The sequence below is a fragment of the Nothobranchius furzeri genome, chromosome 12 (assembly GCF_043380555.1).
Source record: "Nothobranchius furzeri strain GRZ-AD chromosome 12, NfurGRZ-RIMD1, whole genome shotgun sequence".
NCBI classification, from domain to species: domain Eukaryota; kingdom Metazoa; phylum Chordata; class Actinopteri; order Cyprinodontiformes; family Nothobranchiidae; genus Nothobranchius; species Nothobranchius furzeri.
The window spans coordinates 67,922,130-67,947,970 of NC_091752.1; the positions used below are offsets into that span (position 1 = coordinate 67,922,130).

Sequence of the window (25,841 nt, forward strand, 5' to 3'; positions counted from 1 at the left end):
CTTAGCACCAGAGCTGCCATGGAGAAAAACTACAAATATGGTGTCAGCTCAGCAACGGTGCTCATTTGAAACAGCTTTGGCATCACCCCTGGACGATTTAGACTTTTTCTTTGAGACATGAGCAGATGGCGGTACTTCTTTTTTGACGCTGTATGTCGGACCGCCCCGTTGAAGGATTTCTGTAGCGGTGACTACGTCTCATTGCTTTGATTGGTCCTAGCTTAGCAACAGCATGTGGAGGCAGTTTGAAAGGCAACCTTAGAGTCTGCCCAGCAACTGAGCTCTGTCTAGGGGTCGTGTTCAGACTAGGTGTTCACACATGTAGGATTGCTCAGCAGGCTAATAGAAGCCAAAGATATGGCAACAAAATCTGCATTTGTGTACATTTTCTTGTCTTAGATCTTCCAATGAACCCTGATTTTTATTCGAATTGGCGACCTCATCCCAAAGTTGTCTCTGGTGTCTTGTACTTTCTGGCGCCGATCTCCAACATTCCCACTGTCACAGCTTAGTCTTTTACCGTTGTCATTTTATCTAGAATTGTTTCAGCAGTCACAAAGGTGTTGCTCCAGTCTGTTGTGGTGAAGAGCCCAAAGCCAAAGTCTTCCAATCTTTGGATGTGAGATACAGAACGCATCCTAAAGTTTAAGATCATGGTTACAGAAAGCTAAAGGAATCTTCCCCAAGGCTATTGGCCTTAGTGGTAAGGTGAGGATCACCTGTTCATGTTTATGTTTATTTATTTAGCAGACGCTTTTATCCAAAGCGACTTACAATTTATAACCTATAGGGCATGTTGTGATGTGTGGGGGAAACCGGAGTACCCGGGGGAAACCCACACATGCACGGGGAGAACACGCAACTCCACGTAGAAAGGCCTCAGCCGAGTTTCGAACCTGCGACCTTCGTGCTGCGAGGCAACAGTGCTAACCACTGCACCACCATGCAGCCCAACCTGTGTAGATGTAGATCGTGAATGCAAAGATTCTTGACTGACATTGTGGTGATGATCCGCTTTCAATTTAAGCCTTAATGTTGGTCTTTTCTTCACCATTGTGGCGCGATCATTGACAGTCTCCATCAGCTGTATCCCGTCGCAGCGAAAAATGAGAATTGCGAGTTGTTTAGGCATGCGTGTCAGTGCACGGTGTGAGCAAATTGCACACAATTCCAGGAGAAAGAAGGTTTGTTGAGCTGAGTGGAGCATGCTCTCACAGCCCTGCCATTCACTGCAGGCCTCTCCTCCATCCCGACACATAAAGGGTGTGTGATGAAGGGAGGAGGAGGGGTTGAAAAGCAGAGGCCACTGTTTGTCTTCACAGCCGCAGAAAAAGCTCCGGGAGAACCGGGATGTGTTTCCGACCTCATGAGCTGTCCGGGGTTCTGCTCCCAGAGCTCCATCCAACTCTGCAGCGTGAGAATCCAGGAGAGACGGGCCGTCGCTCCCCTCGGCGCTGCTGTGATGAACTCGAAGGAGGAGACTCAGTTACAGCATCCAGACACGGCCTCTCTGTCAGTGTCTGCTTTCTTTCTCAAGTGTGTTTTCAGACAGAGATGTGTATTTAAACACACACAAGTCCGCTCACACACACACCTTCTGCCACTTGGTTTGTGTTAAATAGTTGGAAAACGAGAGCTCAGGGTGAAGCGCGGTGTTTGGTGAGGCGATCCTGCGCTCGAACAACAGCCAGACTTCCCACCGAGCTGATCTTCTCTGGCTGTGCGGCGGCTTGACACGGCGTGCCACCAACAGGCAGGGGGCTAATGAAATTAGAGCTTGCCTAATTACCCCACAGAAGTCCCCTGTCCCCTCTGGTTATCAGCTGAGTGAATGATCAGGGACCTGCTAGCCTGGGGTGAGAGCAGAGGGGTGTCCACGGGGGACCGCGAGGATCAGCCTTTGAGCACTATCCCGGAGCGTCGGTAAACACGCGGCCCTTTTGATTCATTGTCCTCCTTTTGGCAGGCGGAGGGAGGGTACGTGTGTGCAGAGGAGGGTGTCAGGCGAGAATATAATCCCTTTGTGTCCGCCGTCTCCGTAGCTACGGCAGCCATGAAAAACAAATATTGAACAAACAAAACATATTTCTCTTTCTCCGAGGTGGCAGTCCGTCACCGTCTGCTTAATTTACCACCTGTTTGTGCCCCGAGGAATGCTCGGTGCCGGCGGAGCGCACAACAGTGTTTAAACAGAGGGCCCCTTCCCGTGACCCCCGGGGGCCTGCATCACCACTCACACATGGGGGTTTGCACCCCCCAAAAGAACAGAGAGAAGACCCTGAAGCTGCACAAAGGAGAGGCGACAGGCCTGAGAAACGAGTTAGACCAAGGAGGAGGGAATGCGTTGATCTCTGCTGTAGCGCCGGGGCAGAGGAAGTCTGGAGAAAGCCAACAGCTCCACCACACTTTGGTTGATTCAGCCTGATTTACAGATGAACTGCTGATCTCAGCTCCGATGATTAAGATTTAAGTCAGTGGAAATATGAGTAACAACTGCATTTTGTCTTCGTAGCCAAACTCTACAACTGGCCTGAATTACTCTCGACTCCCCAGTAAGAGGACCAAAGCACATTTGGCTGCTTTCCAGCTGGAGAACATTTAAAGAATCTCTGTTGTACTGATGAAGATTTGCTGATAATCATGTTGAATGCAGTTAGGAAAGAGATCCGCATCAACAGAGCTGCAAGGGACAGCACAGTTCATGCACAAAATTGTATTACCGGTTCACTTAAATCTGGATCACTGATACGCCAGCCAGCCTTTCCAAAAGCTACTGCCGGTACCGCTTCAATAACACAAAACACTCATGTTAGCTTTGGCCGTTTAAGGCAGGAATGTTTATTGGGCGTGTTTCCATTGTCGGCGCTTCGGGGTAATTTCCTGGGAGGGGATTCAATTCAATTTTATTTCTATAACGCCAAATTACGACAAGAGTCATCTCAAGGCACTTCACATAATAAACGTTCCAATCCAGGCCATCCGTTCCGGATTCAATGGTCCGGTCCTCTCAGCCGTTGTGTCAGATGACAGGACTGACATCAGCATATCGAGACAGCGTCAGCAGTGAGTGATGTCACTGATCAGCGCCAAAATGCGTCCATAGTAACATTAATAACAGGGATGTCCCAATCAGGTTTTTTTCCCCAAATCCAAATCAGAGTCATTTGATTTTCAGCAAAAAGAATAAAGAAGCAGATCCAAGATCTTCCTTATTTTTTATTTAGTTAACTCACCCTAACAACATTGTTAACAGAGCACTTCTATGAGGTAGCTTCAACAATCACATAATAACATCAATTCTTCACTTTTGGACTTGAGTGCAACAGCAAATATAAAAAGAGTTTAATATAAAAACAAATAGCACCCATAGGTTAAAATACCTGGCAGGGGTCTATTTTGCCCTGGCCCCCAAAATGCCTTTAAACGGCCCTGGGCGTGGTGATCAGAATTTTATCAAATATAAAAACATAGCATGCTGATAAATTATTGCTGTATAAAGGTAAAACGTGTAGTGGGGATAAATCTACCAACATTTTCATTTTCAAGCGCTTTGTTTTGTTTTCTGTTTTTTTATGTGACCGTTTATTTTCCTGTCCTGTCTGTCTCTGGTCTTCCTGATCCCCTCTCACTCCTCCAGAAAAACTGCTTCCTGGCTTTCACACCTTTTCAGCTCATGAGCTACTTTTCAACTAAGCAGATCAAAGGGATCCACCGACCGTAAAAATGGCGGCGTGCGTACAGCGCGGCCGTGTCGGTGAGGTGAAACCACCGGAGCACGGATGATGAGCTCCGCAGCAGCAGAGTGCGTCAGGCACAAAGAAAAACCGAAAGAACCGGTGAATATGAGCGTGTTACTTATATTCCTTTGGTGGCGCCACTTTGAGAACGTTACCGTGACCGTGTGCAGGACGCAGCTGCCTGGGGCGCATCAACGATCAGCACTCTGCCGCTCTCTGCTCAAAAGTCCCGGAACGCTGAGAGTCCTTATAATTAATTGATTCAAACCGTGTATCCGAGTCCGGATCTGGTAACGTCCAATTCCGATCGAGTCTGAAACCATGTGATCATGACTGATTTCTGATCACGTGATCGGATCTGGACAACATTAAAAGTTATATTCTAAGTACAACTAAATTTAATCAATTTGAAAGACTAGCTGCTTGATGTAAAATGTGGTGTTTAATGACCAGAAGAAGCTCAGTTTTTTACGATGTCGGTACCAGATCGCCTCGGAGTCCTGCGTCTGCTGATGACGTCACATTCTGGCTAATCCACTCAGCTTTCACACTTACGTTTTTGAAAGACATCAGCAGTTTTGTTAATAAGTTTTTGTTCAATAACACCTAAATATGTTAGTAAAACACCATATTATCTTTGTTTTGTAAAGAATGTGAAACTATACATAAAACCAACATCAGACTACCAAAAAACACAACAGTTCTTATATGTGAAGCCTCATCTGTTTGCATTAATGTGGAATTCGTATTTTATTTTGCTCCATTTAATCAAAATCAAGAGCTTTTGAGGGCCACCTGTTTTCAGTTGATATCTTAGCTTTTATTTTGCACTTACTTTGGAAATTCAAACATATATTCTCCGACAAGTGTTGATTTTTGGACTACAGGACAACAACCGGTAAGACCACAACCGTAAATTCGTTCTGACCAATCTAAATCATCATTGCCAAAGTGCTAACGTAACTTTTACGAACGTGGTATGGTAACTTCCGTAAGTCTTACGTTCAGCCAATCATCTACTGTGATGTAATATGCAGATGCAGGACCCCGAGCCAATCTGGTACCGACAACAGCAAACAAAACAATGTTTTAACCCTTTAAGACCTGCCACGGAACAAGTTCGCCAGAACCTACATTTACATTTTTACATGCTGTGGTGCCATTTTTCGGAGTATTTCAACTTGCTACGCATCAATACAACTCTTACATTCTAAATTTTAATACTATAAATGTAAAATGTTCATAGCGACTAAATGTTTTACTAAAACATGCAATTATCCATAGAGAAATGAAAAATCGTTTTTTGTTTTTACACATATTTTTCATTATACAGAAATTCCACACCTTTATCCCTCAAAGTGAAAAAAGTTGCACACAGTTCTTTCAAACAACAACAAATTAATTTCAAGTGTTTCCATAATTTCGTTTTTGAGATACACTCATTTATATAAACTGTAACAAAAGCGAAAACATAAATAATAACAATCTGCAGGAGTCTAATATATTAATATTGAATATTTGTATCTAATTTTTCAGTAGTATATAGTTTTCCTTTTCTCTCACTAATAATAACAATAATAAAGAATATTGCATGAATATATACGTGAGGAAACAGAAAGTGAAACTTAAACATCACCCGGCGCTGCAATGGTGTCAACCGCTTCGAGGAGAGAAGATGTACCGTTTGGCGGGTCCGTGAGTCATCAAAACGTTAGTAGTGGTCTGTGTGAGTGTGTGTGTCAGAAGTTTGTAGTGGTGTGTGATGTGTGTAGGGTGTGTTTGTCTAGATGTATTTTTGCAAAAAAGCACAAGAAAAAGCCGAAAGACTGGAACTACAAAGAACTACAATTTGCTGGAAAATAACGTCAAAGCATGTGATTGGGTGAGTGATAATCATGTGACAGTTCACGTTGACAACGTGACGACGTTTATTCTAGCGTGTGAAGCCCTGTGAGCAGCAGACCAGACCCACAGGGTCTGCGTCTGAATGAAAACGCTTTTCTTATTTGCGCATTTTGGTTGTTTTTTGCAAACTCATTAGCGGAAATACGCAGCGCTCTGGGACGTGTTCAGTGTGTGCGATATAAGTGTAACTCCTCTGGTTTAATATGCAAAAAAATGTTGTTCTATCTTATATAGTTTCAGTTTTACAAGCATTTGAACACAGATATGCAAATGGGAGCGTCGGCACTCCCGCCGGTCTTAAAGGGTTAAACATATTTGGTTTCCAGATTTGCTGTAGCAGCTTTAAATCAATCAGTCGGACGCACACTGGTCTTAAAGAGTAAGTCACCCCCAAATCAACTTTTTTTGCTGATAAACTAAATAAACGAGTGTCTAATCGTGCTGTAGACACGTGTAGTCAATAATTTGGCACTTCAGTGCATCTTAGTTAAAATTTAAATATTCTGCCTAAAACTGGCAGTGTTGTGCCGTTGTCAGGTAAAAACTCTGCACTGTATTTTAATTTAAATCTGCCACCGCTATTGGTTAAGATGTATGCTATGATGTAAACTGGTACATTATGATGTCACAATGCTGTCGTGAGCCTGTGTGTGTGCGTATTTGTTAGCAGCTCTGCCCTCTCGGTCTGCTAGGCAACAGCATTTGTTGCATTTTTCAAACAGGAAGTGGGAGTTGAGTAAGAATCTGGTAGGGGTTGACTTGCTCTTTAAATTCGGTGCGAAGGTAGCTTAAAGTCAGTCACAGCTCATGGCATCTTTGTTTAAAATGTGGTCATTAACTGCTGAAACCTACCCTGTTTACTTGCTAGCATAATATGTGTTGGTTGTAATGAGACTTTTACAGAAGTGCAGGACCGGTTAAAAACATTCCCTCCTGCTGTCCGAGACTCAAACTGGTATTTTTTATTTTGTCTGGATTTTATTCCTCTTTCCTGCGTTTCTTTTTGTCTGACACACAACAGTCCAGCATCGCTACTCACATCAACGTCAAACTGACTTTTCCTTCCATCTACTGCCGCTTTTTGTTAGAGACACAACTGGCGGTATCAGGGTTTAGATTTTTATCTACTTGGAACGGCATCATCTGATGTGATGCAGCTGCTGCCTGTGATCTGACAGAATGATTCGATGGCTGTGTGTTTTGGCTTCTCTTATCAGTTTTGGGATTTTGCTGTAAAACACCTGAAAGTTTTTCCAAAAGCCTCAGGCGGGCCTGGCTGGGTCGAATATGTCGGAATTAAAAGTACATAGTCACACGCTCGTTTTCTGTTTTACAAGCTGCAGATTAAAAAACTGAAACTTTAGCTTTATTTTCTGATTATTAAGAATTATAATCTCTTTCATCTCTTCCTCCAAATGTAAGTTCACTGATTCCGTATCACGGGAGGCCCACGGGTACCGACTGTTGGACAAAACTAAATGCTTTCTCTTCTTTGTTTAAAAAGTAGTGTACACATAAAAAGGAGACATCATGTTACATGAAATGGTCATGTGTCCAACTGTTCAACACCTATAGGAGCTAAATCCCCCTAGTGCAGGGGTCGGCAACCTGTTCCCATCAAAGAGCCATTATTACCCGTTTCCCACAGTAAAGAAAACACTGGGAGCCACAGCAACTGCGGCGTTGTGGGCGGGGCCTACCCTCAAACTGCAGAGAGCTGCTTTAACCAATCACAACAGGTGACAGCAGCCAGTACCGGTCGCTCGTGTACGTCAAAGTTATCTTTCGTAAGACGATAATCAATAAAATTATTTATATAAAGTGGATCCAGAAGTTGTAGCCCGTCTCTGCCGACAATATTTAGATATTTTTCACCCTGTTGGTGGTTTTACTGAGCAGGTGCCACTTTTGTCATACGTTTCTTTTTAAAACATGTTTAGACTGTTCAGAATACAAATCCAGGCTCTGTCACGTTTGATTGTTGTAATTAAACTTTGTAGGTGGGGAAGGTCAGAAAAGGATCCGATCATTTTGTTTTTCCCTCATTTACAGTGACGGAGATAACGGCGCAGTGCGCCTGGCTCTGGTGTTAATCAAGTTTAATTTTATCTCTTTGCAACAATTTTCACAAGAAAACAGAACAGTTAAAAGCAGGGCTTGTGTTGACCGGACAGTTCCCGTATTTGACCGTTTATTTTGACGGAGAAAGAATAGAAAGAATTACCCCGACGCAAGCAGACAAACTGACATTTTATTCGTTACGCACATCGCAGATGTAGCTAAATCACTCAAGAAATGATTCCCATCTGAACATCTGAGCTGGACACTGCTCAGCGCAGCTCGCTGTCAGCGTGTACGTACGGTACACAGCGAGCTGAAGAGGTGGAGAGGGGCTTGGAGCGCGTCGCAGAACCAGAGCGCATGCAGGATGATTCCTCCGACTGAAGCGAGACATGTCACTTAGAAAATGTTCCCTGATGATGAAACTACTTGTTCCTGTCTCCAATGTGGCGACACATTCAGGAGCCGTCTGAGGAGAATCCCAGAATCTCACATCCTCGTCAGCTCAGAAAGCGCCTATGATTACGCACAAGCGTGACGCGTCAACCCGGTCTCAAAGTCAGACCGGATTGGAACTTTTCAGGTTTACGCAGACAATCTTTACATTTAGAATTGGCATACAGATGTAAAATTAATGCAGTAAAATATAAACCATTTTATTTAAATATCCATTCATTATTTTACAAGCACAGAGAGCCGCATCAGATGGATGGAAGAGCTGCATGCGGCTCCATAGCCGCAGGTTGCCGACCCCCGCCCTAGTGGTTGGTTTCGGTGCCAGTTTTAAGCCCCGCCCATTCCACGTAAACAAATGGGACATTTTCCTGACAGACACCTTTTTCCAGGTGTTGATTTATAAATGTATGTTGTTTTTACCTTGCAGATTCCTGTTTATGTATTAGTGCTTCTACTGGATTTAGCTGTAAGTCTTATTTTAGTCAGGAGCTCTTAGCATCATCTAAGCGTGTTAATTCTTAAAGGGATACTTTGCAACTTTTTCATATTTTTAAATCATTTTCAATTCAATTCAATTCAGAAATACTTTATTAATCCCAGAGGGAAATTGATTCTTGAGCCAGTATGAGCTAAAATGACTCTTTACAGGGTTATTGAAAGGCCACTCAGCCCCTATTGTCCCTGTGACCAGAATGTTCCACTTGCAACTGCAGAGTGGTGGGGCGCTCTGTTGGGACTTGGAAAAAATGGAGCTGATGTGTTTGGCGCTGCAGTCTGGCTCCAGCACGGTTGCTGCATGCTTTAGATCATTAACGCAGCTGATTGGTTTAATTTGGTGATGAATCCCTCTTGTAGACACTAATGAAGGCTGGCGGACATTTCAGCTGTTAGATTAAGGTGTTAAAAAGACAAACGCACAGCGACGAGATAGGTTTTGGTTTCAGCTCTACAAATGGACACTAGGGGGTGCTAAAAGCAAGCCAAAACTGCCCAATTCCCCTTTAAAGTGTCAGGTATTCTTTCGATTTTTAAATTAAATATTTGTTGTATACACTGAATTCCTTGTGGACTTTTTTCTCTCATTCTCGTGAACCAATTCGTTGCCTTAATGCTTCCAGAGTAACAGGATTAGTACCTTCATCATAAAGCTGCCATATCCAGTCTTGTACATGTCTGCTGCCCTCTGGTGGTAGATGTACAGGTGGCAAGGCCACATTTTACCTTTTTTTTTTACTGCGTATTCTTATAGAATTACAAAAGAAAAATAAAATGTGATGATGGTATCATTAGTCAATAAGTAGTTCAGTTAGAAAAAAAATACAGTTATTTACTAAAACTAAAACAAGCTTCTAGCTAACGTCAATGTTGAAAACGGAAAAACAAACTTTATATGTTAGCTGACTAGCTGCTACATGTGACCGTAAGCCTTTACGTATTTTACAAGTGCTCGTGTGACTCTAGTTTCCCGCGGTAGCAACCTATTGCACAATGCTAACGCTAGCTTCTTAGGTGTGTTCTTGCTGTGCGTTATTTCTAATTCCATGTTGTCATTCTTTTTTAAAACACAGAAACGGTTTTGTTACCTGTTACTGACGCTACGTTAAAGAACGAAAACATGGAGCTAACGCTAGCTTGTAGTGAAAACATAAAGAAATAGTTTTCATTTATCCCCTCTGTGTCAAAGTGCTACAGCTACATTTTGCTTGTAATTATCCAAATTTGATTTTTATTCTTTTACATTTTTCTGTTGAGTGATGTTGCTTTATCCCTGAGTTGCCACTGGGGACGCTGTAGTAACATTCCCATTTATGGCTAATTAATGGCAGCAGCTGATCGTTTTAGAGCACTTTAAAGCTGTTGAAGTTTAAGTGTAGCTATTACAATGTTTTTGTCTAACTCTGTAAACACTTTTAATTTAAGTCTTACTAAAAAAACACTGCTATTGAAACATGTGTGCATTCTCATTATGAATCTTCACATAACTCTTACTTTTGAATGCTGACTTCCTTACAAACACCTGCAGGCTGTGTGCTGAATGTTTTACCATACTCATGTGGCGTAACTGCACAATCTTTACTGATACGGATATTATTTGCATCAAGATCTTCCACAGAGTCTCTCGTGCATCCTCGTTGGAGATAAGAGAGGGAAGTAAGGCTCAGAAAACAGATCAGATCAGCCTACAAATAAACAAATACAAGTGCTGTTTGTAATTCTTAAAAGTCGTATTTCCCTGGCCTATACTTGAAAACTATCCTCCTTCTTACTTTCAAATGCAGGAAACATTAGCTTTGTGTTCATGGAAGCCCACATCAGATAGCATGAACTTATTTTTAGACCATTCAGGCCTGGTGGACATGGCTTTGTTTGAGTAAGCCATCACTGGAACTAGGAAAACAGCTGCAGGCCACGGACCCTAACCCTCTGACGCACTGAGACATTTGACTTGTACTCACCGTAGTCTTTCTTGCAGTACTTCTTCATGGTGATCTTCATTTTCTCCTTAGAGGCTTTACAGTGAGATTCACAGTCTAAGAGAAACGAGAGAGAGAAACATGAAAGCCGGTCACGTACCGTTCACCGTGGTTCAGTTTCATCCTCCAGCTGGACCAACTTGACATGTGTTTCACACTATTTGCACCCCCAGGGCTCTAAAAGATGCCTCCACTGTGACAGAGATGAAAGCTCACACAGATCCCCCTGTGTCTGTCAGCACGCTCCCGCTATGCGCCTCCTGGGTTTTCCATTCCTGCCTGCTCCCTTGTCAGCGTCTGGTGAGCTACTGAGGTCACGCCTCCATAAAAGAAGGTCACGGAGGTGAAAATTGGTGACAGAATGACCAGATATTATAACTCTGTAAGCTCCTGGCTGTGAGAAAGTAATTGCCCTAAGTACGCATGGTGATGGAGGAAGAAGAGGTCAAAGATGTGCAAGTGGACTGTGGTTGTTAGCGACTCGTCGGAGACACGAAAAAAGGAGAGAATGAGCGGATTTTCCATTGAAATCATGATGAACTAGTACGGTGGGGTGTGGAAGTTTTCTTTAACATTTAATTTCACTTCTCAAACATCACTGAGTGTATCTCCTATATGATATATTTAACAGAATTTTTTTATTGTATCAACCAACGATTTATACAGGAAATTCATTAAGTTAACAGTTCATTTGCATCCCATTGTACATGTAAGCTTTTATATGTATGCCTGGGACATGTGACGTATTTACAAACTGAGTCAGTCAGGCAAGTTTTACAGTTGCCATGAAGTCACAAAGTATCTCCACTCATCAGTAATTCACACTCATTTTATTCTGAATTTAGTCACCAACCCCTCCCAAAGTTGTCCCACATTTCTCACACTTCCTGACTCGTTTCAGACAGATGTCAGGCACCCACAACTACGTTGCAACAACTCTGAGAGAAAATGGTTTATGCAGACTTTTGTGGACACATTCAAAACTCACACAGCTTAAGAGCGAGGCGTTCTGCTTCGGCGTGGAAATCGAGAAAACTTTGCGTGCATTTCGAGACATTTTGTAAACTCCCTCAAGAATGCTGTTTGGGATTTGTGTACAGCGGATGCAGCCTAGCAGTGGCTGGCGTGCAGGATCCTCACTGCCAGGCTTGGGATTGTCAGATACAACTTTGCATTCATTTTCTGCACGTTGACACATTCTCCTTTCATCTCGCCACACTTTATATGTCACCCTCATGTTTCCAAGACAATATCAACACAAACTCCCATAATCCCGTTGTGTTCTGAGCCCTGTCATAGCATGACTCTCCTGGACCTTGTCAGGATGCATGCGCTACACCAACGTAGCACTGATGGTGAGTTTGTGATGGAGGCCAGGCTGGACAGTCCTTCAAATTCTCAACAACGTAAGCTGGTGTCTTTCAGTCCCAGCTCACCACGCTCCCATTTGGGAAATCCTAGCTCGGTGGCCTAGTGGTATGAGTGTGTGCCCTGAGACTGGGAGATCTTAAAAATGGGACCCAATGCCTTCCCACTTGACACTCACCATTAAAAGTGTTCAGTTGGGGGGTTAAACCACTAAATGGCTCCTGAGCGTGGCCGGGTCTGCAGCTCACTGCTCCCCCAGGGGATGGGTCAGATGTGGAGAACAAATTTCAACAATGTGTGATGACTAGTGGGAGTTTAATCTTTAATACGCAACTGAAGACAGTGCAAAGACTATCCCAGCAAGGTCAGCATCCTGTGAGAAGGTTGCCTCTTTTCACCAGCGCTTGTGTACCTGAGAACTTCGTCGACATATTTGATGTCATACCGCCACCTTGCCAGGTACCTTTTGTAACCTGGAGGCTGATAGTGGGACCTGGGGCCAAACCGAACCTTTAAATCATTCATCCCCTCCACTTCCTACTGACTGACCCAAAATGGAAGCAGACCATCCCTGAATACACCCCCACATGGTCTCTCCCAGAGCAATAAGACTGGTGCACTTTTTTCACTGGGTGGTGGGGGTGGGAAAACTGGGCTGGGCAGTCTGAAGAGAGAGGGGGGGGGGGGGTGCCTTTCAGCTAGCCTGAATATGGACAAACTTCATTATTTCTTCCAGCTCTCTGTCCAGTCTTTCCCTTTCTTCCCCATTGTGCTCCGTGTGAATGAGGTTGCCTAGGTAATGATAGAGGAAGAAAAAAAGGCCCCTCTCCTCTCTCATACAAAAAAGAGAGAGGGAGAGAGAAAGTGGTTTGGGACGTGAGACGAGGATCGAAGCGTTTCTGCTGGAATGCTCGACTCGTTTTCTGGGCAGAAAAAAGAGAAAAGAGGAAATCCTAAAGTAAATGAATCTGACAAGTCCATATCGAGGATGCTGGATTTCCATGTAAATGAAGTGGTGAAATGAGGGTGGGGGCTCTTTATCTGCCCCAGGGGCCTTCATCATGCTTCCCTTTGATAGCTGACATTGCCCATTAGCCTCTTAGCTCATTGTCTGATGTGACCCATCACACCGGCGGTGCTCATTAAGGTCCAATCTCCTGCTGCGACGACAAACGCCTCCTTTATGTGCCGCGTTCATTCTGCTGGGTCCCCCAGGGACCACGCTGTGCCTAATTTGGAGGGTGGTGTCTGTTTGGAGTTTCTGACAGAAATCCAAACTTCTCCACAGTCACTTTAGCAGGAAGTGGGACTCGAAACAAAGCTCGGTGAAGTCAGTGGCGCCGCTCTCGTCAGACACTGATCGATGACCAGAGTTGACTCGGTCTATTCAAACAGGCCAGGATCGCAGTCACACCTTGTTAAAAAACAGACAGAGAAACCAGTTCACACACAGTAAATGCTGTTTATCAGAGCATTTGATGTCAGCAGTCTGAGACGGCGACTCTTGTCGGAACACAGTCCGGCAGGGCTTCGCTGCTGGCACAGCGGGCTTTGATTGAAATACAAACTGGTGCAAATGAAGCGTGTAATCAGATTAGGGCTGAAACTGTGGGGAGGCTGCAGGGCAGGCCGGGAATACAGGCGATGAGGCCGCAGGGAGCACTGGCAACATATCTGGAGTTTCCATCAGTCTGATCTCACCGAGTTCAGTAAAAACAGGCTCAAGCCGTGCTTCCACACAAGGACGGTGAGTTTATTTTATCTGTGCATCCACAACGAGGATCGTTTTACCAAAAAAGGAACAAAAAGGAGGTTCACAATTTTCCCGGACTGATGAAACGGAAACTCACCTGACGGCTCCTCGTAGCTGCTGTAAGTAGATGTTGGGGACACAACTGGGATTTCTGCGAAGAAACAAGGAACACAAATGCACTAAATGATGGGAATAAACCAAGTCTTTAGGTTTTGAATGAATGTAAGCGCTCCAGTTTTAGGAGCAGAATTTCATCTTTTATGCAGATGACGTTTGTCTGTAGGTTTCCCATTAACATCCTGCAGCTACAGAAAGCCAACACCGCTGCTCTCGTTAAATTCAAAGCTGCAGGCTGTTGGATGTCACAAAACTTTAATAAAGCACCATTAGAAGCAAAAGATCGTCATGTGAAAAATATACGAGAAACCAAATGCATCATTTGCACCATTTTCCACCCAAAGAAAAGGAGAGAAATCCCGTTCCAGCAGGTTCAGGGGTTGAAACTGTGGTCAAACGTGTTGCTCTGATTCTCGGCACATGAAGCATGTCCAGGTGTCCACAAATGAAGTTATCAGAAATGTGACACAGCGGCACCGTGGACAATCGCTAACGTGTACACAGGCCTGTTATCTTATCTGCTCACGCCAGCCGGATACTTGATGCTCCCGGCTGAAGCAGCTTCTAGTGACCATCCCGGCTCCTCAGATGCGTTTATTGCAGAGGGTCTGGAATCTGCAGGCGGTAGATAGAGCCAATAAATATATCAGCCACCGTTCCCATTTAGGAGATTTATCACGAGGCGGATTGTTAACGGCACTGGAGGTAAACGGGGTCACGCTAGTGATGGTCTGCTTATCCAGACATGGCGTTAAACGGCCGAATATCTGTTCAAAATGGTGGCAGTTGAGTTTGAGTTGAGTTTATTCATAATGAGCACGTTCAGGTGCTGTTTGTGAGGTACTTGGTTCAACGGGCTGTATCTAAAATATCACAGCTTTAAGTTTATTATCTAGAAGAGGGTAAAAGTGTCTGATTGGCAATCACTTGTAGATAATTCGGTAACATTAATGGATTGAGGTTCAAAGACAAAATGATTCTAGGTGAAGCTGACCTCGCTGCGCTGTTCGAGAACCACAAAACCTTTAGAGCTTGGCTGTACCTGCGCAAAGTTGGAAAACCTCCATCACAGGTATAACGCTGACCTTAATACATCTATGGAAGAAAGACGGTCTCACCAGAACATGACTTGTTTTAGACATTGAATTTATGACATTGGCTATTTATTCTGACCGCCAGGTGACCCAAGCTAAAGCAACCGTCACTCGATCGAGTCAACACTTCACTGGTGTCACATGATCAGAGAAGTATATTTTGATTGGCTAAAAGTCACTCAACTCGATCAAGTGACGATCATCAGGAGGTCACCTCAGTTGTTTTTGAATTTCAGGTGTTGAATGTTCACAGCTGACATTTTTGCTGCTGTATAAAAGTTCAAATACAAAATTTCACAGAATAAATACTTCGTGTCATAAATCCAATGTCTGACTGGAACTCAGAGGTTGAAACCAAACCAAAAAAACCAAAAATGCATTTTGGGAACCAGAGTCCGAGCACTCGGGTTGTGGGGTGGAAATCCTGGCTGTTTATGGGATTGGACCTTAAAATGTACCGGAACCGGCCACTAGGGGGAGTGTTGATTGTTACAGCTTCAACCTCAGGGTTTTGGCGGGATAACTAGCCAGTAAATACATCGTTGTCTTTACCAGTGATGCCAAATTAGAGGCTTTGCTGCTATTTTAGATCTCTCTACCAACTCGTTTTCTAATTAATGTCTAGCGACAAATTTAGCAACTTTTCTTGATGTTACATCAGTGTGACACAAACACACACTTGTTCTAACTCTGTGTGTGTGTGTCACTGTTACGCAATTTATCGACTTTTTGAGCAGCCAATAGGAGCTTTCCTTGCTGAGGAGCTGGCAGAACGGATCTACAATACATTCTGCATCACAGTGGGATTCTAACGTCTCTCCCCCCCCCCCCCCCCCCCCAACCACACACACACACACATCTGGAGGACCTTGATCCAACATGTCCAGAGGCCCTGCGTTGGCTCAACATCAGGACTTAGCTACATGCTAAAGATCAAAGGCCAGCCGACACAACATACTTCTTCACCTTCATCGTCAGCAGTTCTCTCAGTCAGTGTGGTTCCTAAGTGTTTAATGATTCGGTTATCATCACGATCGCCAAATCAAACAAAATACCAACTTCCAACGACTACAGGCCTCTAGCTCTCACATCTGTTATAATGAAATCTCCAGAACACATCACACTGACACACCTGAAAGAACTCACCTCCCTGTCCATGGATGATCACCAGTTTGCTTACCGAACTAATCTGTTGAAGATGCAATAAATCTGGCCATTCACTACATCATGCAACACCTGGAACCCCCAGAGAGTCAGAATGGGTGGCCTCCTGTCACAACCTCTGACCCTCAGCATGGGTATCCCTCAGGGCTGTGTTCTCACCCCTTGGCTTTTCTCCATCCACACAGATACCCTCACATCTACTCATAGCTCAGTCTCCATTCTCAAATATGCAGATGACACCACCATAACAATAACGAACTGTTACCGTGAACAGGTCGCCCAAGCAGTCATTTGTTGCCAAAACAATCACCTCCAACTAAACATATCATAAACACAGGAACTTATAGTAGATTTCTCCTTACTGATGCAGGGAGCTATGGGGGAGCGGCTCTGCTGGTATCCCTTGGCACAGCGGTTGCAGGTGATCCCGGTCACGCCGTCCTTACAGGGGCACTGGCCTGTTGTCTGGTTGCACGTCTTCCCTGCTGCTCCGACTGGGTGGCAGTCACAGGCTGCAGAGACACGAGGAAAACATGGAACACAAGTAAACAACCTTTAGATTGGTAAACAAGCCCATGAGGGGCTCATAAAACTAAAACAAAACAAGGATCCAGTTACAAATGACTAGAGTCTGTGCAGTCTGGTCCAGACTCGCAGACTCTTAACAGTCTTTACATTCTATAAGTCAGGAGAAGTCTTCTGCATGGGAGCTGCCTCTGTTCATTCACACATGGCAAACTGGGCCTTGCACCAGCGTAAAACCTCAATCAAATTAGACTTCTCTCCTCCACCCATTCTGACTGTACCGTTCTTCATTAGGCGCGTTCTGGCAGGAGCAAATAACTCGATAAATTACACAATTTCACTTTCACCACTAACTGTGTGTGTGTGTGTGTGTGTGTGTGTGTGTGTGTGTGTGTGTGTGTGTGTGTGTGTGTGTGTGTGTGTGTGAGATCAGACTGGCTGTCTGCGTTTCAGATTGAGTTTCCAACGTAAAGCTTTTTTGGCAGGAAGCTTCTCACAAACACCGCCTGAATAATGTTTCCCATTAACGGACGAGCGGAGCGCACTTCAAAGTCTGTTTGGGCTGTTATTTGGGAGGATCACGTGTAAAATGTGAGAAATTTGTTGTGTGAGTGTGTCCGAGTGTGTGTTCTGCCAATTTTTTTACCATAAAGCCGGTGTTTGAAGTTGAAGCCCAGCCTCTCTATTGGGCGTGTGTGTGTGTGCGTGTGTGTGTGTTATAGAGTCGTATGAAATGTGCTTGAAGTGGTCTGGTGGACGCTGGAGGTGATTTCAGCTGGAATGTCTTTGTGAACATAACGAGATGCTCCTAAAATCTTTTTGCACGAACCACAGAACCCTTGTTGGAATAAAGTCTGAGATGTTTTAAAGGGACTTTATGGACTTTTGAATTTTTATGCTCGCGATTGCCCCCTCAGGCCAAAAGCATAACGGCAGCTTCAATAGTAGGCTCGTGCACGAGGCGCGCATGCTGTACGTGCACACTCCTTAACGAAAATAACAGCTGAGACAGTCCCTTGTGTGTGTGTGTGTGTGTGTGTGTGTGTGTGTGTGTGTGTGTGTGTGTGTGTGTTTGTCCCGGAGAATGGGAGAACGCGCAGCTAATTAATTAAATAATGTGGTTCTGTACCTTTCTCTTCAGCACAGCCGACAAAGGTTTAAGATGGGTCAGTCCTCCTGCATGCTCAGATCATTCCCTTCCCTTGCTTGAAAAATTGTTCCAAAATGAAAGTTGAACCCACATCTTTTTTATCTGTGAATTCAATGCCGTTCGGCAAGTCTCAAATAAAAATTTGGGCATCTTACTGTAAAAAAAAATATACCATTAATGTAAAAAAGAAACTCTAAATAAACTATGTTCACATCCAGAATCAAACCCAGGTCTTCTGCATGGGAGTCAGAAATCTTACTAGGTGAGCTAAAGCGCCAGTAACATTTGATGTATCTGTAATTTTATATCCTTGATGACAGCTGAAACAACGTCAAACCAAAGAACGGTTCGGAGCGAAAATGGCTATTTTGTTGCTAATTTGCAGGAAATATCTAGAAGAAAGTAGCTAAGGATCCTCAGAAATGTAGCTAGCTTTGTCATTAGGCGTTAGGAACAGCGACAAAGTGGCACTGCCTCTCTCTCTGCTGCTAAAGCTACGGATAGCAAATGCTACGGGCGATGCCTGAGCGTGAACGCGCATGAAGCAGCCTGCTCGACCCGAGCATCTCTCTTTTTCTGTGATTTTACAGAAAAACAGGCAATCACAGTAAAAATGCCAGGGCTCATTCTACAGGACCAGGGCATTGCAGGAGAATGTATGAAGAAGACATTTATTATTTCTATACATGTTTTGGCTGTCAGACTTCCATAACGCCCCTTTAAGAATAAAGTTGATTTCATTGGAGGCTGAATGTGGATTTGTTGTCTAATGCAAACATTCAAAGAAAGCTCTGGAGGGACAGAAAGTTTTTATTTTGACCACATTTGTTTTCTGTTAAAAACCACTTGATGATTATTCTTCTTTTAATCTATGGGTAAAATCTTTGCTTCTGCTATTTTTTCTGCAGGTGTCAGTTTGAATCATATATTTTATATGAATTATAGCCTCCAGGTCTGAGAAGTAAAGCCAATAAAAAAGAAGTTGGAGAAAAAAAGCGAAGCAGCAATGAGCTTGTTTTTCCAGAGGGTCATTTTGTCTCAGATAAAGCATTAAAAGTTGGAACAGATGGATTTAAATAGAATATTCTAGCAAGCAGCTCTGCTGGGAGTCACTTTAGATGTTTCCTCTTATTTTCCATGCTTGGTTGAACAAAGTGTCTCACAATCAAAAGGCAGCTGGCATCCAAATCAGACCAAGAAAATATTAATATGCCTGGATAACCAGAGCGCTTGCAACGCACCACACATGGCAGGATTATCTGTTAAGATCATCATGAGTCAGTACGGTAATCACAGGGAAATCTGCATTTTGTCTTCCCCTGTGAACCAGACCTCCACTCCAGAACCTCTCTGCAGAGAAGCACTTGTTCCGGGCTAAGACGATCAGCCATGCTAGTGTTCAGCATCGCCGCCACATGCCACAAAATATTATATAAATAATAAATTTAAATAAATAAAGGTCGGCTCATCTGCTGGTTTCTCCTTGCCATTTATTTTCTCATATCCATATGCTTATTACGTCTCCATTTAGCCCATTGTTTTTGCATTTGTTCCTCTTTCAGTCTTAGTCTGTAGGTCAGTGTCTCCATTTCCTGTATTTCTTCAACTATTGTCCTCCATTCTTCTATTGTTGGGGTCTCCGGTCTGAGCCATTTCCTAGTGATTGCATTCTTGGCTGCTATTATAAGTATCCTCATTAGGTATTGATCTCCCTTCGCTATTTCTTCCCGTATGGATCCTAAGTACATGAATGTAAATGTCTGTGGAACATATCCTAATATTATTTTAGTGTTCTTGTATATTTGGTTCCAAAAAGGTTTTACTCTCTTGCATTCCCAGAATATATGGGTATGGTTGGGGTTTATATTTCCACAATTCCTCCAACAGCTCATTTGTTTCTGTATTTTTTTACTTGTAATTTTAGGTGTCATAAAGTATCTTATTTGGTTCTGCCAGGCAAATTCCCTACATTTTTGTGATTGTGTTGTCCTATTTTGTGTTTCCCACATCTCATTCCATTCCCCTTCCAGTATTTCTTCCTTAATTTCTTTTGCCCATTTTTCTTTGATATATTGCGTTGATTGGTTTTCTATAGTTATTAATTTTTTATATATTAAGGATAGTGTTCTTTTGGGTGCTGGTTTTGTATATGTTTGAATCATCATTGTTATTATTTGATCATTCCCTTGAATTTAATGTTGAATTCGGTTGGTATAGTAGTCTCTTAGTTGTAGATATCTAAACATATCCTTATTTTCCACTTCAAATTTGGAAACTGTTTAGCACCCCTTTTTTCTGAATTGTTCCTATTGCTGTCATTCCTGTCTCGTTCCATTTTTTGAATCTATTGTCCATCTTTCCCGGTTCAAAGTCCGAGTCCCAACCTATCCATCTTAGTAATCTTATTTCTCTGTCTATTTTTAGTTTCTTGCTTATCTTCCACCAGGTTTCCAAGCTAAACTTTGATATTGGGTCTAATTTTTCTATTTATTTATTTTTTTGTCCAATATTCATTTTTGGTATTTTCCCCCCAGTAATGTTTGGATTGGTATTTCTTTTCCTTCGGTCTCTATTGTTTTCCAGTGGTTTAAGTTTTGTGGGTCACACCAATCTATGAGTGGTCCAATTTGCGCTGTGTGGTAGCACCAGTCGCACGTTGAGGTCGGCTGACCTTTTGCTGCTGCACACGCCGCGGATGAGACTAAAATCGCTGGGGGATCGAGCATTTGTGCATGCTGCCCCAAAGCTATGGAACTCATTGCCCATTGGAGTTCGGCAGGCTCCATCTCTGGCGGTTTTTAAATCTCGTTTAAAGACCCACTTTTACACTTTGGCTTTCAGACAGTGACTCGTTTTACTGTTTTATTGTATCATTGTTTTAATTGTGTTCTTAGTATTCATCATGTTTTATCTGCTTTTGATTGAGAATTTTATCCTTTGTTTTAGCTCCTTGTAATGGTTGTGTTTTGTTTTAGCCTGTGCAGCACTTTGGGCAGCTCCCATGCTGCATTTTAAACATGCTATATAAATAAACTATGCTATGCTATGCTATGCTATGTTTGGCACAGCCCTCCCTCCTTGTTCCTTTGCTAGTTGTAGGGTAGATTTTCTAATTCTTGGTTTTTTGCTTTTCCAAATGAATCCTGATATTTGTTTATTCCATTTGTCTTTTGTCTCTGAGCTGAGGTAATTCAAAGAGACCTTAGTTTTCAGCTTAAGAGAAGAACTTAAATCAGGGTTTCTCAACCTTTTTCAGCTAAACGCCCCCCTGCCATGCTGAGATCCCTTACTCCCCACCAATGAAAGAGAAACGGAAAGTTTTTTGATACAAAAATCATAATAAAAAAATTAATAAATAAATTCAGCCTAGAGTTTGAAACTGTTTAATACAAATATGTCATAAAAAAGTATAATAAAAAAATGTTTTTAGCTATTAGCAATGAGATATTGTAGGAAGCTAATAATCCTCGGTCCAGTAACTTCGAGCTTCGCGCAAACATACTGCTAATGCTACCTCTAATGCTCCTTAAGCCGGGAGGGTTTCATTGCTTTGTTTGAAAAAACTTGTTCACAAAGCAGGCACATGGGGAGTTGTGGATTCGTGGGTGAAGGAATACATCCATACCGAGTCCACATTGTACTGTCAACACTTCTTTTTATTCTGAGCCATTGTCTGTTATGAATGTCCTGTATCGCTAGCGCCCACCATTAGCATCTCAGCGCCCCCTTCAGTGGCAAAAAACCTTCACCGCCCCCTTATATAGTCTGAATGCCCACTGGGGGGCGCTACAGCCTCCGTTGAGAAACCCTGACTTAAATCATCCCCTGAAAAGTATCAGTTGGCTGGTTTATCAGAAACACCTGATTGGTTTACATTTTCATCCCTGCAAACTAAAGCTAACTCTTACCTAGGGGGTCTGTAGTTAGAATCCAGCCTCAGTAACACGGCTTACCTTTGCACGCTCTGCGGTGAGAAATGGACTTGGTCATGTCCCTGTAGTAGCCCTCCTTGCAGTAGTGGCAGTGGCGTCCTGCTGTGTTGTGTCGACAGTTCAGGCAGACTCCGCCGCTCCTTCGGCCCGACAGCTTGTACAGCTCCATGTTGAAACGACAGCGACGGGCGTGCAGGTTGCAGTGACAGGCTGAACGGACAGACACAGAAATGGTTTCAACACGTGAACGTCACACACAGGCAGCGTCGTGCAGATGAACAAGAAGAAACTCATCCGCCGAAGCCGGCGTGTGCAAACACAAAGTTCCTGCCCTCCGAGCAGCTTGGGGACGTTTTCACAGCTCCTTAAGAGATTTCCAGACTGTCAGTGAATGAGATGTTGTGTGAACTTATCAGCAGATCTGCTTCCTGTTACCTGCTGACACCTTTCATCCTGTTCGTCTCGTTTCCAGCAGAACATCTTCAGCAGAGAGACGAGCGTATCAGCAGCATCAGCAGAAAACGTTCAGACCAATCTGTCGGCAGGAGTTGTTATTGCATGGAAAGTGTTTTCACTAGAGATGCAGCCATTCTGGATCTGAAGGCCGTTGCAAATCTCAGATTCTTCAACAGCTCTTACCCGTCGATGTAGATTTGGGTTTATCTCAAAGTAAAACCACGAGTAACAGAATACTTTTTAAAGTAAAAACAATCAAATTTCAATATTTTAATCATTTGTTCAAAAACAAAATGGCATATTGGCCAAACCTGATCACCAGCTGGTTATTTTTGGGTGCCTCTCTTCTTTTACTCAGTGGCGGTATTACCATTAGGGTGGCCGCCTGGGGCCCCCTTATATTGGGATGGGGGGGGGGGCTCTGTTAATGCCAAGCCCCCACAATGCGGCTCAAAAATTGAAGTCAACCCGGAAGTACCAAATATTGCAGTTCCACCCGCATCCACTAGGGGCTGGTGTCAGAAGCGAGCAAATCCTCATTGACTCCCATGTTAAAAACACCAATTTCACAGCAGAAATAAACATGTTTACAGCCTGGTACCAAAACATGTTTTTGGTTTAAATGATCTAGTTTACACTCATGACAACTCTGAGGGGGGGGTCTCACTCTTCTGTTTAAGTGTATTAAAAGCCTAAAATTCTGTATAATTAATGAGCATCAGACCCACGTGACCACAGAGCTAGCTCCGTGGAAAGGCCTCAGTAGAGCCTCGGCCTCGTCTAAAAACTGCTCTGGGATTTTGAGTCTCTGTGTTTGTGTATTCTTGTTTGGATATTTTTTGTGCAATTGTTGGACAAAATGACTTGCTGTGGCATTAATTGCACTAATAGAGCGTCCAAGGAGTCTCCACTTCATTTTTTTCGGTAAGTAAAATTATATTTATGTATTTTAGGTCACTGCCGAGCTGAGCTTAGATTTTAACATGTACTGTTTAACCATGAAATTTAAATGTAATAGGGTAAAACCCAGTGCATTTAACATAATGCTGCACTTTAGAAAATGGGTTGAAATATAACATGTTGGTGGAGCTGGGTTCCCACTATTGGCATGTGGAGCTCTCGGGAGACCGATGTTTTCCTCCCGGTTTTCCCCTCCCCGCAGCTCGGCGCATCTCTGTCTGATCACGGCTTCTGTGTGCTGCGCGGGCTGCCGGCTTGTGGAGGTCTCGGATGGAAACCTTTCCACCCGATTCTCCCGAGCGGCAACTCTGCACATCTCAGATCGCAGCGGCGCTTGTCTGCTGTGCGGCTGCCGGCTTGTGGAGCTCTCGGAGACCTCTGTGTTCCACCCGGTTTTACCCAGCGGTCAGCCCGGCGTATCTCTGACTCAGAAGCTCTGGTGTTGTGCACAGTTAACTCCGGTTGTAGCTAGGTTGCTACCTCCATTAGCTTAGCTCCCACCTCCGCGTTAGCTTTGGGTTAGCTTCAGGTTAGCTTGTAGCTAGTTCTAACGGGTGTTGTCAGTTGATCCCAGCCTTACAGCCCCACCCTCAGCTCCACCTCTCTTCCCTTTTATGGAATTGTCTGGGCTTGACGGAACCTGTGACACGGTCAAAATGGCGGTGGTGGCCACCTCCCATTTTAGCTCAAAAACGTGTTATTGGAGTCTATGGAAACCCATTGTACAATATTTATATGTCGATGGTTAATGCCACAATGGACTATTCCTTTAAGATGCCGATGCACAAACAGGAAGTGATTTGTAGTCATTCCACACAAATCCAGTTGGTGGCAGTAATGCACCAAATTGTTGTTTGCCAAGTGCCATAAGACCACAACCAAGAAGAAGAAGAGAGGCGGGAGTGTTCGTAACAAACTCAAAGCGGGAGTCAAAACATGAAGCATGAAATAGAGTTTCCTAGTGGCTTCAATAAGAGAAAGGAGCAGCTCGCTTTAAAAAAGCTTTTATCTTGGCTTCTGAAAGTGACGTCGTTTTTCTATGTAAACATCAAAGGAAGCAGAAAGGAACGACAATGGAAAATGTTTAAAGGGAGGAAAACATGGACCAAAATGGAAAATTGAAGAGAAAAAAAAAAGAAAGGCAGAAGCACTGATAGGAAGAAGAGAGCACTCAAAGGGAAAGACAGAAAAAGAGGAGGACTAATAAAAAGTGAAAATAACTCATGTCAGAAGAGGGTGGAGTTAGATAAGATTGCTGAAAATTTAGTGTAAGGGTGTTATGGGCTGCTCCTTCTGGTTGTTTTATTTGTATATTATGTGTTCTCCCTTTGCTTGTTTCTGTGTTAAGAGTTGTGTTTCTAGTTCTGTGCAGGTCGGCCGTGGCTCCTGAGTGTCCCGCCCCTCTGTGGAGCACTTGGAGTGTCGCAGCTGACTGCAATTTCCTAGATTGCCACCACTCTTATTTAAGCAGCTGGGTCCAGTGCTCAGCGTGGCGTTATACTAAATAGTCTGTTTAGAGCCTGTGGATGTACTGCTGTGATTCCTCTGCGAGTGACCTTCTGAGTTTCCCACTGGTGCGGTGATTTTGTGTTATTAAATCTCTGGATCTAAACCGGGTTCTCTCAGCCTCCTGCATCTGGATTTATTCTGGTGTTCCCCGCCGTGACAAAGGGGGGCCCCATGTCTGTGTTCGCCTTGGGCCCCCAAATTGCTAATTCCGCCACTGGTTTTACTTAAACCACTTCTGGCCTTAAAGCATCCAGGTGAATTCTCAGGATTACTATACGGGTGTGTTGTCCCCTGGTGGCGGCGTTACAGGTGGAAAGAGTGCTATTGTTACAGAGCCACACAATAAAAGTAGATGTAGGCACTAAAGGAGCAGTATGTATTATTGCTAAAGTTGTTCTAGATAGCCGCATTTAAAAAAATGCAACGGTGATGGTTGCAGAATTTGGTACACTGGCTTTTGACACACACATGCAAACATTAGACACACGTTCTGCTGCACAGCAGCTCAGGTAAAACCTTCCAGAACCCACTCCGAAGCCCCACTCAATTCAATTCAAATATACTTTATTAATCCCAGAGGGAAATTAGAGTTTCAGTACACACAATTCTGAGATCAGACATTCATACATAGACACATGACAAGAATTGGTGAGTGTGGTCATTCGCAACCCGAGTCCCGCTACCTTAATAGAGATCAGAGGGTTACATGAGGATTGAGTCAGGTGGAGGAAAAAGAAGGTACTTCAGAGTTAACCTCTACAGGGAGGGCAGCTTTGCTATGCAAAAAACACATCAGACAGATATGCAACAGGCTTCAGACACCACATAACATAAGTGTCCACTAGGTGGGGAGGTAGGGTTGGGGACTCTCCTCACATCAGTGCATGCAGCCAGGATAAGCAGCGCTTGTCACCTCCGTTAGGGAGACAGAGTTGTCATGGCGACGGCAGCATTCCACATTTCTTCTGAGGAGGAGTAATCACTTCAGCCTCACAGGCTCAAGGGCACCAGATTCAGATGAGAACTTGTTTTGGGGCCAGACAGAGATAATTTCCTCTCTGTTTTAAAGTTCCGTTGGTCCTCAACCCCTCTCAATCCAATAATGGCGTAATTAGTCTATTCCAATCCGCACTGATTCGTCAACTCGCTCCTTGATCGAATACACCTTCTGTGCCAGAGT

The 25,841-nt window shown here is 43.7% G+C and overlaps 2 protein-coding genes across 2 annotated transcripts in view; one reads left to right on the forward strand and one right to left on the reverse strand.

Moving 5' to 3' along the window:
• LOC139062264 (uncharacterized) overlaps positions 1 to 25,841 on the forward strand; it is a 56,584-nt gene that overhangs the window by 23,841 nt on the left and 6,902 nt on the right. The window lies entirely within an intron of this gene.
• ntn1b (netrin 1b) overlaps positions 1 to 25,841 on the reverse strand; it is a 64,046-nt gene that overhangs the window by 3,390 nt on the left and 34,815 nt on the right. Inside the window, exons 3-6 of the mRNA XM_015945251.3 lie at positions 21,758 to 21,946; positions 16,492 to 16,641; positions 13,852 to 13,905; positions 10,616 to 10,690 (exon numbers count right to left, since the gene is read on the reverse strand). Coding sequence (XP_015800737.3) covers positions 10,616 to 10,690; positions 13,852 to 13,905; positions 16,492 to 16,641; positions 21,758 to 21,946 — 468 coding nt within the window. The remainder of the gene's footprint in view (positions 1 to 10,615; positions 10,691 to 13,851; positions 13,906 to 16,491; positions 16,642 to 21,757; positions 21,947 to 25,841) is intronic.